General features: G+C 44.3%; 1 protein-coding gene across 2 annotated transcripts; it reads left to right on the forward strand.

The window, feature by feature from the left end:
- The first annotated feature begins 2,252 nt into the window (after nt 1–2,252).
- Nucleotides 2,253–14,886, forward strand: prelp (proline/arginine-rich end leucine-rich repeat protein). 2 transcript variants are annotated; one of them, XM_080780278.1, is made up of 7 exons: nt 2,253–2,400; nt 8,784–9,240; nt 9,618–9,803; nt 10,431–10,588; nt 11,188–11,384; nt 13,064–13,139; nt 13,493–14,886. In XM_080780278.1, exons 2-7 carry the CDS (start codon nt 8,788–8,790, stop codon nt 13,581–13,583), a joined length of 1,161 nt encoding a protein of 386 aa, XP_080636404.1. In that variant the 5' UTR covers nt 2,253–2,400; nt 8,784–8,787; the 3' UTR covers nt 13,584–14,886. The 2 variants fall into 2 exon arrangements, with proteins under 2 accessions (XP_080636404.1, XP_080636405.1); XM_080780279.1 differs by having other exon boundaries at nt 2,285–2,396.
- Nucleotides 14,887–15,660: the final 774 nt, after the last annotated feature.

A 15,660-nucleotide genomic window follows, 5' to 3' on the forward strand; every position in this document is an offset into this window, starting at 1 on the left:
TGACATCTGAACCTTGGATGGATGCCGATCACCAAGTACAGCGCTCGTATTTTCAGAGTTATAAGACTTTGAAAATCCTACTTTGGCTGGAGGTAATTGGAGGGCGTGTGCAAAGATCCTGGTGCTGGGGGTGACCAATGTTAAAAGCTGATTTTCGGCTCAACCACTTCATATGGTGTAAAGGGGGGGGGGGGGGGGGGGGGGGGGGTTACGAAGAAAATATCCATAGCTGGCATATAACATCCCATAGACGGATATTTACGTAGTTGGCAAGTCACAAAAAGTAATGGTTGTATCTTTACTTGTCATGGTTGAATTGGTGAAAATAAATGCCCTTTACTATGGTTGGTGCATTTGTAATTAAAACTGTAGCAAGACCTGGCAAGAGGCAGACCTGTATGTGTATTGAGCATATAGATACGGTAAACAAATTAATTTGTTTTCGTCTCAAATGTAATGTGTGATATCACCATCTACAGTAGATCCATTTGATATTTGTACACTCTCGGATTTGACTGAACACTGAGGATTTCATAGTTTATCATGAACTCATCACTGAGTTATTGTTACAGCCCTGATGACCAAACTACTTCCAATGATGTCATCTCCACGGGAGTCTCATAAAGCACACAGTAGTTTGATCCGAGCTGAATCCACCCCAATGAATAAATACAGATTCAAACGCAGAGCGTAGGGAGGTGCATGTCACCAATGTTGAGGGAACGCAGTTTCCTTTTCTTCACGTTTTCCCTTGTTCATTGGAATTGTTCTGTCGTGCCTCACTCATCCACCTCCCTGTGTTCTGAGCAGTCGGGGCCAGATGTCTTGGGTTTGGACTGAGCTCATGATCTGGGGCTCCATGGGAGTGTTGGAGAAGTGGGGGGGGTTATTGGGGGGGTCTATATCGAATTAATTGTGTGAGAGAAATGAGAAAGTGTGTGTGTGTGTGTGCGCATGTGTATTTAAATTTATGTGCGTCTGTGTGTGAGTGAAAGGCATTCTTGGATTGTGAGCTGCAGCATGAAGGTAACGAGGTGAACATATGTGGGGAAGGGTTTCACACACACGCACGCATGGACGTACACACACACACACACACACACACACACACACACACACACACACACACACACACACACACACACACACACACACACACACACACACACACACACACACACACACACACAGTACAGCACAGTACAGTACATATACAGGCAGACAGGCTGAGTCAGACTTCCCGCCTCGTTAACCACCACCCCCCAGCGTCCCGACAGACCCTAACACCCCATGCCCCCTGATAGCCTTGAATCATCACATTGTGGAAACCCTGCCTGGGCGTCCCTGTAACTGCACTGCATGGCACCACAGACATGCCAGAGATGCAGAGAGCACGGCAGAGGGATGCTGCTAATGACAAGCACATGCTGTGATCTCTGTGGGATCGCTGTGGGTCATGTAAACAATCGCCGAGTGGGCGAGAGGAGAGAGAGAGAGAGGATGGAGGAGATGAAATTACAGTTGCTTCTTTTCATAATATGGGGCTCCACGGTTCTGTTCATAATATGAGGGTCCACGGTTCTGTTCTCACAGTTAGGCCTCGTTTATACTTTGGTTACACATCAGTGTTGCGCTCCGATCCGCAACCTCACACTGACTCGCATCGCGGTGCACGTTGTGAGCTTGTAGATCGGCTACTTCCGGTAATCGTGATTTGGAATGCATAAAAGGCTCCCGCTATCGAGAGATATGAGTGAATGATAATAATAATAATAGCCCACTTTGTTTACACTGTAAAAACGCACACACACATGCATTCTTGCACGCAAACCGCTGCAGAAATGCACACTCAAGTGTTTCACACTTGAGTGTGAACGACGATGCGCACTGTATGCAGTTCTGTGCAAGTGCAACACATGTGAGCCCCATCCTCCTGACGCCTACTCAGACCAGTCTGAATAACAAAGTGTGACAGCCGGGGAGTTTAGACACTTTAACAGAGTCGATGGTCCTGTAGATTAAATCTCACTGTCCTGGAGAGAGAGACGGGGCAGACGAGAACCAAAAGAGCACTGTGACCTTTAGAGGAGGGGGAAAAACACCAGGGAACTGAACCAACAGCCAGGCTTGTCCTCCGCAGAGAGGAGAGGAGAGAGGAAGAGAGTGAGGGAGGGAGGCAGGGAGGGAGGGAGGGATGGATTGGTGGGGGACTGAGAGGGAGCACGAAAGAGAGAGGGAGGAAGAGAGTGAGGGGGGAGGCAGGGAGGGATGGATTGGTGGGGGACTGAGAGGGAGCACGGAAGAGAGAGAGAGGAGGGGTAGGGAACGGAGTGAGAGAGGCAGAGAGACGAGAGGCACAAAACGTGTGACTTGACAAAACAGGGCAGGTACCAGAGGCAGGTAAGACATGCATTATTTGATTAACAAATTACACGCTCAACAACAACATGTAAGCGGAGCCGATGTGTTTGTTTATGTGTATGTGTCAGAATGATAGAGATACAAACAGTGTGTGTGTGTTTGACTCAGAGAGAGAGAGAGAGAGAGAGAGAGAGAGAGAGAGAGACACACACAGAAAGGGGTGTGTGTGTGTGTGTGTCTGTGGACCTTAGGAAAAACTTGGCAGTGGCACACTCAAGTCATGCCTGTGTGTTTCTATAGAAACCTTGTGCCATACTGAGGGGTACTCTCTGCCAGGAAGCTGCATTACAGGACTCCCCCCCCCCCCTCACTCATGCCACTGAGTCTTAATTTAACTAGGAGGGAGGGGAAATTGGTACTTTTTTAACAGAATTAAAAGAAAACTCAGAACTTTACAGTGTATAAATGATTTAACCTTTTTCCATCAGTGAGTGAATAGAGCTAAAGTATAGGACCGTGAGGGCAGTGCACTATACAGGTTTCCGAGGTCTGGCTCTTGAATACGTCTTTTGTAATGATTCTCATTCTGGCAATGGGTGCAGAAAGTGTAAATTGTTCCACTTCCAGCTGTTCTGTAGTTTACATCGGAAAGTCAGTGCATTGAGGCACAAATCCAACCATTATGCTTTGGTCCTGACTCTTATTCCATGTTTCGCAAAGAACCGCTCTAACTGAAGCATCTTTTCGTGACAGATAATCTGCTAGGTCATAATCGTTGATCAGAGAGGGAGTCAGCCAGTGGCCAAAGTCAGCTTGAGGGGGGGAAAAAATATTTGAACGATGGAAAAATATCAGGCATGCAAAGTGTTTTTACAAAACCGTGGCAAACGGCTGGAAGGAAAAATATTGGGCAATAGAGTGTTGATCAAAATTCCTCTATGGTTGTGAGCAAAGAATGTGAGGGGAAATCTATGTTGATCTCCGCTTTAGCCTGTCTGCAGTGACTGTCAGAATAGACAAACAGGGCTGACCAGACAGCAGACAGGATGCAGGACAGATTGCCCGGAGCCTATACAGAAGCTAGATGCAAACATCCTGGATTGTCCTTTATCTCTTGGTGCCCGGGTGCTGGTATTATCTCAACCCACTTGACATAAGAATGCATCTATTTCTTTGCCTGGACCTGGTAATACAGACTATATCCCCAATATCTAATCGTCAGATAAATATTTAGTCAACATAACAAGTCTGATCTGGTCCAGCGTCAGCACGGCCCAACCCACAAGAGGAAATATTTGGTAATCCAAATAACAGTAATGCAGGATAGAAGGTGGGAGGAGGCCAGGGACATCTGTAATGCCTCCGACTGTATTCGGTATAGCCGTGCGTGGGAAAGCAATGCTTTAGTGGGAAGTCATGAACCTGCAGGAATTACTGTACTGTTGAGCGACAAAGCTTCATCAATCAAAGACTGACGGGCCAGCAGCACATCATCTCTTCATCACTGACTGAGAGCTTAGACTGCAGTGCTGGAAAGTAACTAAGTGCATTTACTTAAGTAAGTAGTATAAGCCTTGCCGAGCCATGAGGCCCATAGTGCAGTAGGATGATCTCCTGTTTCTGTAGCATGATGACAGCTTGATGTACAAGTACACCCCCTGGACATGACGCTAGTATGTTGCCGGGACTTACTTACCCCCAATCTTATTTACTTAATAAGCTCTGCATGCGTCTGGTCTGGGAGAGGTTCTGGATGACTGAGGAGGAAAAGTGGAATCACACGGTCCACAGGGCAGTGGCAGGGAACACCATCATCACCATAGTCAGCCTGCCGGGAGAAAAGTTCAGCACTGTTTTTCCTGGCTGGACAAAACCCGTCTCCCTTATACAGTGCACTTCGTTCCAGTCCCATGATTCATGACGTTTGATGTTTATCGAAATAGGTCAATAAGCTTTCGCTAAGAAAAGCAAAGTGATTACAAATGAATGGTAGGGCCTACAATACTGTATTTGTGTATTTTGACAGCTGTGTTTTGTGATTGTTTGCGAAAGATCGATGCTGGCGATAGGAAACAACAGCTGGCTGTGGCTAAACATGCGTGTGTGTGTGTGTGTGTGTGTGTGTGTGTGTGTGTGTGTGTGTGCATGCACGCTTACTGCAGATGTGCGCGCGCACACACACACACACACACACACACACACACACACACACACAGTAAAGTAAGATCAACATAAATAAATGTTAGCCCCTCCTTGTGCAGGCATCTAGTGGAGATGAACAGAGATGTATTGCCGAGGACCCTCATCACTCAGAGGTTCATTTCCATGGCAATACAACAGTAAAACATCTGCATAATATCCCCTTCCAGTGCGCTCACTCTCTGTGTGTGTGTGTGTGTGTGTGTGTGTGTGTGTGTGTGTGTGCGCACGCACACGCATGCACGCACGCACACACACACACACACACACACACACACACACACACACTCGTGCGCATATGTACGTGTACAGTACTGTATGTGTGTACACTCCAACTAATGCACCCCAAACCACACTTTGGGCATCCATCCAACACTCATCATCACATTGATCCGTTTTGAGAGCAGGCCCAGTGCAACGACCATCCAGATCATTCTAGTTTGTATATACTGTACACAGAGCTGAGACAGTCTCCGGTAGAGTGTACAACACATCTGTTTAGCATACTTAGCGCATTTATTAATTTAACAGCTGAAGTCAAGTTGCAACCACTTGCTAATTCCCTGGTACACGTGAAAGATCTTGTGTGTGTCCTTTTAAGTTTGCATTTTATAATGTTAAATCCAATGTATTAACCGCATATATTAGATATAACTAATGCCAGTAAGACGCCTGAGGGCGAGAAGCGACCTCGCCCTAAAGAGCAACGTCGCATCCGCCTCGTTGACAACAGACTGCTGGGCGAGTGCTGGCGCTTTGGCATGGGGGAATGAATTAATTCTGTACTGGCCATAAGGAGCATGTCTTGAGTGTACAGGGTTTGATGAGGTCAGATCAACAAATGGAATGTCAGAACAGGTCAGCTCCATATATGGAGATATAAGGGTGGTAGCCAGGACATTCTCTTGAGTGTACAGGGTTTGATGAGGGCCCAGGTAGGGCCTTAATTTTCAGGCCTCTAGTTTGCCGGCTGCCCGGCGCGGCTGCACTAATATATAGGTATAAGTCAAAAGGGAGACATCGAAGAGGAAGGATGGCTGGGGAAGGATCAACATATGGAATGTGAGACCAGGTTCTGACATATATCCATATATGGATCTAAGGGTTTGAGGTCAGATGTAGAGTTGCTGACGAATATTGATGACATCAGGGATCTCCATATGACTAACTGTGACAGCAGGTCGCATTTACTATGACATCAGGGTCTCCACCTGATGATGTCACATGATGTCACAAGACACGGGAAATGCACGACTCCATAGTTAACTGTGACCTTTGCTCGCAAAACACAAAGAAGATACAAAGAAACTGCCGTGCATGCCATGTTTTGAATCTTCATCTTCGTATCCAGAGAGGTAGCAGACCTAACAGGAAAGTTTAGGGGCAGCAACAACAAAAAAAGCGTGATGATCACCCTTTTGCTTCAACCGGGTTCACAGTCAGGATCATAAGAAGCATCTTGGCAGAGGATCTGAGTGACCTAGAGGTGTCGAGGCCGCGGGGGGCCCCGGGGGGACCAGAGATAATCCATTCAGTTTTAGAAACAGACACTTTAATATCAGTTCTTCTACTCTGTACTGGGAGCCAAAGAATCGAGGCCAAGTACAGAGGTGATGTGATGTAAAGTAACTAAGTGCATGTACTCAAGTACTGTAAAGGTATATTTTTTACGTTACTCTCAGAGGCAAATCTTTTACTCCACTACAATTATTTGAAAAGGTTTGCATCAGATCTACAACAAGTTGTGAGCTTGTAGAATTGCTATTTTCAGAACTATTTTCAGAAATATATTTTGCATATACTGTACTTTTACTTTTGGTACTTAAAATATACTTTAATGCCAATACCTTTATTATACTTTTACTCAAGTAGATTTTGAATACCAGACTTTTACTTGTAACAGAGCATTTCTACATTACAGTATTGGCACTTTTACTTAAGTAAAAACTTAAGTACTTCTTCCATCACTGGTGATGTGTGTGCAGTTTTGCTGTGACTACGTATATAATTGCGTGCTGATTCCATCATCCTCTGGACCTCCCAAAGGGTCAAAGAGCCGTAACCCCGAGAACCTTACTGGCCATTTTCCATGCTATAACTACTCCCTCTGGACCGGTGCTGACAATGGAGGCTTTATCCTCCAGTCTTTCCTCCCTCTCTCATATGCATGCATGGACTCTTTCCCCTGTGTCAATATCTGCCTAGTTCTCTCTAATTACATCGAGTCAAATATTATACTTCCTCTCATCGCATCTCTCTCTCTCTCTCTCTCTCTCTCTAACTCGTTACTCGCCTCTTTTTCTCTCTCTCTCCAACTTTCTCCAGCCCCGAGCTCCTTCTGTTCCCTAAAGGAGTAGTTTGATAGACTAATTCTATCAATTACACACCCCACAAAGCCTTGAATTCATGTTTTTGTCGCATTCCCGAGCCAATAATTTGATGAAATTGAGTCTCCTACTGACCAGCCACCGTCATTCAATTATTGGCTTACAGTATAGGAATGCAATAAAAACAAAAGCAATCTCCATGAAATCAAGGCTTCGTGGGGTGCGTAATTGATAGAAAACAAGTATTTATTTTGGGTGAACCACCTTTAACGCTGGGACAGATGAAAACACACATGAAGTCTGGTTAGACTGCTTGTACAGAAGCTCTACCATTACTTTAATAATTAATTAATTCATTCCTCTGGGAAATATTATCCCGCCCACTCACAGCTCTGCACTTTATAACCCCAATGTGTTCTTTGTGCCATGTCAAATGTGTGTACAGTATATGTGTTTCTTTCTGCATACATGGATGCTGGGTCGCAAGACGAATTTCAGTGTGAACTGACAATAAAGTACTATATCATATCAATGCAATACAAGTATTGCTCCTTTTCTTAGATGTTGTGTTAGGACATCTTCAGGGCAATACTGTACAGTGGTGGAGGGATGTTGTCCTCCATCACTATTCACTTCAATGCCCTGTTCGTGTTCATGTGAATGAAGCCATCATCAGCTGTGCTGATCGATGCAAGAGGATGGGTTGGTGGTGGGCTATGAAGGTGGGTTACACTGCTATGGATACCAGTTGGCGCTGTGACGTGATTGATTGATTAACAGATTGCAGAATGGGTACAGTTCAAGGAAGGTAAAGGTCAATACAAAAACTGCTGAGAGGATAAAACCAGAAAAAGCATTAAGACGTGTTTACTCTAGGGTCCTCCAGTGGTCAGTGATTGCTGGAGTTGTACTGTAGTGTAGGAGGTACTATAGTATAGGTGGATGTGTAGGCAGTGGTGGAAAAATAACTCACATGTTTTACTTGAGTAAAAGTATCAATACTGCAATGTAGAAATACTCTGTCCAGCCATCAATAATTTACTTGAGTAACAGTATTGGCATTGAAATATACTAATAATAAGTACCAAAAGGAGGAGACGTACTGTAGGTATGGTACAGACAGCTTTCTGGCCCCAAATGAGCCCTCCGAGACAAACCAGTGGGATTTTTTTTGCTTTTTTCCAGGCTAGTGGAAGTGTTGATTGTGTTTTTCTTTTCTACTCCCCCCCCCCCTTTTTGCAATGTCAACACTGTACATTCCCTAGCTTAATTTATTGTGTTAAGTCGGAGGAGTGTTTTCCTGTGAGAGGATGTTTTAGTCGGAGGCCTATGTATTTTATTTTAACAAGCATGATGGCATTCTACTGTACATGGTGAGGCCCGAATGGCGATAATGCAAGCACATGTACTGTACATGTTGTACAAGAAGTACTTTTCCCAAGGGAATGACGTTTCAATTTGGAATGCTTAATGTTTTCGGAATGTCTGGAATGTCTGCGACACCAAAGGGTCAAGACGGGTTTAGCGGTGTGATATGTCTTGTTGTACGTTGACCCACGTTGACCCTAGTGATTGAACGTATGGAATTCAATGGCCCAAACCACACCAAAGGGTCGAGACGGTTTTAGCGTTAACTCCTTGACAATGTACAGGATTTATTTTCTTTCAGTAGAATGTTGGGGCCCTCGTTTAGTCTTCTCCTATACACCTAGACTTGCTTAAAACATCAGGGTGCCCAAAACATTTACATGTCAAGGAGTCCCAAAATATGCAAGGTCTACAGTATGAGCTTTATTTTTGAATAGTCAAAGTACAATTATGTCTGAAATCGAAAATCACATGGATGCTTTGTTGCTTTCCCGGTTTTAATGGGTGTTAAACTCTCTCACTCTACAGGACGATGAAGGCTGGTGTGGGACTCTTCTGTGCGTTGGCACTGTTCCTCCTGGTGGGGACAGTGTTCACCCAGAGACCTCGGCCAAAGAAGCCTGCGAAACCCACGAAGCGCCCTCCCTCCAGTAGGAAGCCCCCTGTACGAAAGCCTTCTCCTGCTGCACCTGTGGGAGGGGCTGCTGAGCCGCAGGAGCCCACGGACTTCCCCCCGCCTATCCTGGGTCCACCCTCCATGTTCGACGACTGCCCCCGGGAGTGCTTCTGCCCCCCTTCCTTCCCCAGCGCCCTCTACTGCGAGAACCGGAACCTCCGGGTGATCCCTACCATCCCGTCCAGGACCCACTACCTGTACCTGCAGAACAACTACATCTCCGAGGTGACGGCGGAACCGTTCCAAAACGCCACCGAGCTCAAGTGGGTCAACTTGGCCAACAACCGCGTTCAGCGAGTCGATAAGAAGGTCAGTTTGACGCTGCGTCGTTTATTTTTTAGAACAAAACATCTGGATTTTGAAATGACGTCATATGGCAGCCAAATAAATGGACATTTTGACAGCAGTACACTTTATGCGACCTCATGTGGGTCAATAAACGTCATGTGAGTCAATACATCTCGAGACTGAGGCGCCCCTCATTTTTCTACAGCATCCAGTATTGGTCATGTTACTGTATGTATACCAGACATTTAGCTGGGGCGCTCCCGTCCAAGGACCCATGGGAGTCCCTGGACCCACAGAACTACAAAGATAATGATGTAATGAAACCCATACAATCTGGTGTTTCTGGAAGTGCAAAAAACATTACAGCGTTGCAATCTAATGAGTAATTCTTCCTATAGGTGTTTGAGAAGATCCCCGGCTTGCTGTTCCTGTACATGGAGCGTAACCAGCTGAAGGAGGTCCCGTCAGACCTCCCAGCAGGCCTGGAGCAGCTGCAACTCAGCAGAAACCAGATTTCAAAGATCCCTCCCGGGGCTTTCGGCAAGATGGACCACCTGGTCTTGCTAGACTTGCACCATAACAAGGTAAACCCTTCTCTCCCCCAGCAGTGGTCTCACACTCACCTGCTGTGTCCGGAGTCAGCTCGCAGTCTACTGCAGTTATTATCGGGAACAGCTGGTGACTGGCAAGCTGCCAGTTTGAATGCCTGGACTCAACTGGGAACATTGGGACAGAGAGAGAGAGTGATTAATGGTCTACTGGTACTTTCTGTAAATACAGCCACTGGGTTTTGATGAGCGGGGCATTATGATAAATAAAGCAATGAGTTATTGCACTTCTGACTGGAACAGAAGAACGCTCGGCCCAAACATGCTCGCCCCGGGGCAAAACCGGCAACCTCAGAACGAACACCACCAGTTAATCCTAAACTAAACCCAACAGTATTCCTAAACGTAAGCTCTGTAAAACTATGCCCTAAACCTACAGTAACTGTATTCCTAAATGTAAGCTCTGTAAAACTATGCCTACCCAACCTTAAAGGGAAACTAGGTAACATGTACCTGGATGGCCGCGGCCGTTGACTCAAGTGCTTTTATCTCGGATTCAAATCCCAGATTCCGGTTCTAATCAAAACAAGCTTTATTCACGGCCTAGGCCTACTACTGTTGATGGAATGTGACACTACACTGTCTGTCTGCCTTCTCTCTCAGCTCAGTGATTCCAACATTGGAAAGAACATTTTTAAGGACCTCAAAAACTTGGTGCAGCTCAACTTGGCCCACAACGCCCTGAGGAAGATGCCTGCCGGAGTCCCTAATGGCCTCGTACAGCTTTTCCTGGACAGAAACAGCATTGATGACATTCCAAAGCAAGTATTTCATGCAATGTCCACATTTACAGACTAACGTCAACATGCAAAATAATTATTTCCAGTTTCACCTGGAAAAGACATCAGACTCCGTCATACATTGGCGTATACCATTCATACACAAGCGCAGTCACCTCACCACTGACTTACTGATGATCGCATGCATCTCTTCACTCACGCATGCACGCACAAAATGTGTGGTGCGCGAGAAATGTGTGGTGCGAGTGGTGACTTTCTTCATCTCATTTAAATATAAAAACTTTGAAATTAAGGCCCACATCAGCATCATAGAAATTAAATTGAAAAAAAGAAATTAAGAGTGAAGAGAGCCTACTGTCAGCTGTCAGAAGTCCAAATATTATTAAATTAAATTTCAGAGTGGTAGACCTGAGGCCTATACCATACCAGGCCTCAGGCCTGAGGCCTACCATTGCGTGGCACATCTATGCACGGAATGTCTATGTTCATAGGCTTCATGTGCGGCCTAGAGGGCAACTGAGCATGTGCAACACGCCATACCTCTTACACCATGGTATAAGAGGTGTCCTTTGGGAAACCGGGCCATTGACACTTTCTCTCTCTCTCTGTCGTGTCCACAGAGACTACTTCCAAGGCTTCAGTAACCTGGCGTTCGTCCGGTTGAACTACAACCAGCTCAGTGACAAAGGCATCCCCAAGGCCGTGTTCAACGTGACCACCCTGCTGGACCTGCACCTGGCCCACAACCAGCTGTCCTCCGTCCCGCTGTTCAACGGTCACCTGGAGCACCTGCACCTCAACCACAACAGCATCGAGAGTGAGTTCACACACGGGCCTCGACGCGCACCTGGGAAAACCTCACTGTTGGAGCATGCCACGCGGAACTTTAATGAATAAAATTTTATTTTAACCAATATGACTTATTTTCCAATGAGGCACTGTACATTTGGATTATTATTTTAAAAAGCACTTCAATCCAATCAGACCTACAGTAGCCTATACACCTGTATACCTGTATACTTTGGCAATTTGAAAGTAGCCAATCTACAAGCTCACGATGTGACACATTGTGAGCTTGTTGATCTGATAAATCTGCATATTTCTACATGGTGGTATTGATACTTTTACTTAAGTAAAAACATGTGAGTACTTCTATACCAGCACTGAGTAGGACACTAATCTGAGTTTCCAGAGGCTCTGGCATAAAACCGGGCGTATCCTCTTCTAGGGGGTCCCAGCTAGCTAAATGATTGATTATAGGAACCTTAACGGGTCTGTAACTCTGAGAGTGTACAAATGGAACCGACAGGGCCATTTGGTTCCATTTGTACACTCAAGAGTTACATTAACACTGAGGAAAAATCCCAGGGATAAAAAAAGTAGTGAATATGTGACCTAATGCATATTGAAATGTCCTTTAAATATAAAGAATATGGTTGAGAATCACTGGTGTAGGGAACTGTGTACATACAGTAGTAATAGTATACAGTAGAAATAGGAACCAGCAAGAAAGCACGCACATCTCAAACATTGCTGAACATACAGTACCATGCATGTACTGTACTATAGGAGATTGGCAAAAAAATTAGGCAAATTTCAATCACCATCTACACTAAATGCTCCGAAAAATATCTGTCTGTCACTCAGTCATTCTTATCCTGATTAGATAAAGAACAAACTACAACTTGATTTGAAGCCCAAACAGCCAACCTCCGAGTTCAATAGATAATATTGGCAGCAGACGCTGTGCTGAGCGGTTAGGGACCGTCTACAAAGTGCAACACCGAAAGTGAAAATATTCAATAACTTCATATACTATACTTCATATAATTATGCAGAATATTGCCAACAAATTTACATCACACATCAATGGTGTACTTATGATTATACTACAGGAATTATTTCCAAAGAAAAGTTTAATTTATATAGGCCTACTATTAGTGAATACATTTTTCCCATTGCCTTGCATAGGAAAATCTAAAAGGCTTTTGGTTTTATTTGATCGGTTCACAGTTGGCCACCCAGCAACATTATCTATCTATCCGTCCGTCCGTCCATCCATCTCTATTAGCCTGCTTTTGTGCCCAACGATGGCTGAGGGAAGTAGGGGTGCTGGGGGGGCTGGAGCACCCCCTCCACCCCAGGCACAGCCCCCCCTCGGACAGGAGGGGGAAAATAATAATAATTTAAATCAAAACAGATTTCTGTTACGTTCAGCACCTCCTACTGTAAATATCTTCCCACGGCCAACCCAACCCAATTTCCCACGATCATCTGAAAACAATTCCCTCCCCATCAGTAATGTGATCTATTACATCGCATTACCCACATTTGCTGTTCATATATTAAGAACGGGTAAGGACTAGTAATGAACAATTCAAGTTATTATTATCTTTAGAATACACCGCAGTGCCAGCCACTCCAACATCTCACTCATACCGTATGAACAGTATGAAGTGAATGAATACATTAATGGGTATTTTCTTTTTATGCCAGGCATCAATGGCACCCAGATCTGCCCATACAGCCTGCAGGGTGACCTGAGCGATCACACTTCAATGCCAAGACTAAGGTAGGTCACATCACAATGAGGTAGAAACAATGACGGTTCCGTATGAATTCCCGTAAACCCCATTATCCTCTGCAACATGATCTAAAATTTGATATCATACAGTACATGTTGTACAGGTTTTAATTACCACAATGTCGTGTGTTACGGTCTGTGTGAGAGAAAATAAATGTGTGGTATGTGAAAATGTACACATGCTGTAGAACGGAATGTGATGTGATCGCAAGGATGATGACATACTGTAACTGTTAAAGGATATCCACTGGTGCGGCGACAAGGAAGTATGGAACGATAGCGATATCTGTGAATTAAGAATGCTGACAATGACGATGGGTATTTTTTTTCTCCACCCTCAGGTATCTGCGTTTGGACGGGAATCACCTGAGCCCACCTGTCCCTATGGACGTCATCATGTGCTTCAGACACCTACACGCTGTTGTCATCTAGGTTCATGCCTGGAGGCTTTAGGGCGCACGCACGCATGCACACACACAGACACACATGCGTGCATGCACACACTCACTCTCTCAGAAAACACACACACACACATGCGTGCATGCACACACTCACTCTCACTCTCTCAGAAAACACACACACACATGCGTGCATGCACACACTCACTCTCACTCTCTCACACACACACGCACACACACACACACACACACACACACACACACACACACACACATGCGTGCATGCACTCTCACACACACACACACACACACACATGCGTGCATGTACTCTCTCACACACACACACACACACACACACACACACACACACACACACACACACACACACAGTGTAGAGACCAAGTTAAACGAGCAGCTCACCTAAAAGTGACTTATTTTCTATCAATTACACACTCCATGAATCCTTGAATGTTTTTGTCGCGTTCCTAAGCCAATCATTTGATGACTGGCAGAGACTCAGTTGAGTCTCCTGCATATTGAGCAACCACCCAGTCATCAAATTATTGGCGTAGGGATGCGGGGGTGGGGGATAAATCTCAATGAATTCAAGACATTTTTGGGTGAACTACTCCTTTAAAGTCAACAGGTTCTTGCTGGAAGTATATGGTAGACGAAAAGTGATGCAATTTTCCTACCACAATATTATTGTCAGAGAGACTTGAATGGAAGGCTCCGATAAGTTCAAACTAAATAAATGTTGATACATAATTTAATGTGCATCAGAACAATAATAGGGCAAAGAACCATCTTATTTGTTGTCCTTGAAATACTGAGTTATTTACATTTTAAGATTATGGTTTATGTAGGAGTTGTTACAGTTCTTTGTGTGATTATTTTTGTTTTGTATTGTTTATTACACAGATACAATAGTTAGACAGTAAAATCCAGAAGTGTTACACACTCCGGATTGTTGTTGTGTTGTGAAGATTAGAATGACCTGTAAATACAGTTACATTGACTGACATATACAGATAGAGAGGGTATTATGACTGACATATACAGATAGAGAGGGTATTATGACTGACATATACAGATAGAGAGGGTATTATGACTGACATATACAGATAGAGAGGGTATTATGACTGACATATACAGATAGAGAGGGTATTATGACTGACATATACAGATAGAGAGGGTATTATGACTGACATATACAGATAGAGAGGGTATTATGACTGACATATACAGATAGAGAGGGTATTATGACTGACATATACAGATAGAGAGGGTATTATGACTGACATATACAGATAGAGAGGGTATTATGACTGACATATTACAGATAGAGAGGGAAATACAGTTACATTGACTGACATATTACAGATAGAGAGGGTATTATGCTTGTAATATTTCAACCAGGCGCCAAGGAATCGGTGCTGATTTGAAGCCATACCATTATACCTTAACCCATTCTGACCTGAGATCAGATTCATACGAGGTTTCCACTGGAAACACACTGGTCTGATTAACCCATTCTGACCTGAGATCAGATTCTAAAAATGTCAGTCCTTCTTCAATTTTTCAAAAATAGCAGACCTACAAGCTCGTAGCGCGCCACTCGGTGGCGCGCTATGAGCTTGTAGATCTGCTATTTTTCAATAGCTAAAGCATAACATGATGCTAACACCAAAATGGGTGCCCGGTCAGAATGGGTTAATACATATTGTCATAAATACTTTTGCTTTCAGTCGCTAGTTTAAAGTCTTCTTTCAATTACCATTATATGCATTTATTAAATTCTGGTCCCATGCATTATATTTCTTTATGATAAAGTATAGTATGCTTCTAGGGCTTCTACTGGTTCTACCGAGTGAAGACCCTCCCAGCCCATCCCATAGCAGTCGTTTACGGTTTCTTTTCGGGACCAGAAGTTCAAAGATGGCCAAATTGAATTAGCTGAAAATGTTTCTTCAAAAAACAGTCCAATGGGGCTCCCGTGTCCATTCTTTTCTATGACTTCAACTAGCAAATTACAAAATGAGTAGGAAAAAAACGTGACAAAATACAGGGAGAGAAACAGGTTCAAAAGGTTACTACCATGTAGTACACAT

The sequence above is a fragment of the Protomyctophum bolini genome, assembly GCF_963924005.1.
Source record: "Protomyctophum bolini genome assembly, chromosome: 2".
Classification (NCBI taxonomy): Eukaryota; Metazoa; Chordata; class Actinopteri; order Myctophiformes; family Myctophidae; genus Protomyctophum; species Protomyctophum bolini.

Bases quoted from the DNA above. Each gene is read 5' to 3' on its own strand.
- prelp (XM_080780278.1), top strand. From the start codon at position 8,788: ATGAAGGCTGGTGTGGGACTCTTCTGTGCGTTGGCACTGTTCCTCCTG. The intron at 10,589-11,187 runs GCAAGTATTTCA...TCGTGTCCACAG, and splicing joins AGCATTGATGACATTCCAAA to AGACTACTTCCAAGGCTTCA. The intron at 11,385-13,063 runs GTGAGTTCACAC...TTTTTATGCCAG, and splicing joins CAACCACAACAGCATCGAGA to GCATCAATGGCACCCAGATC.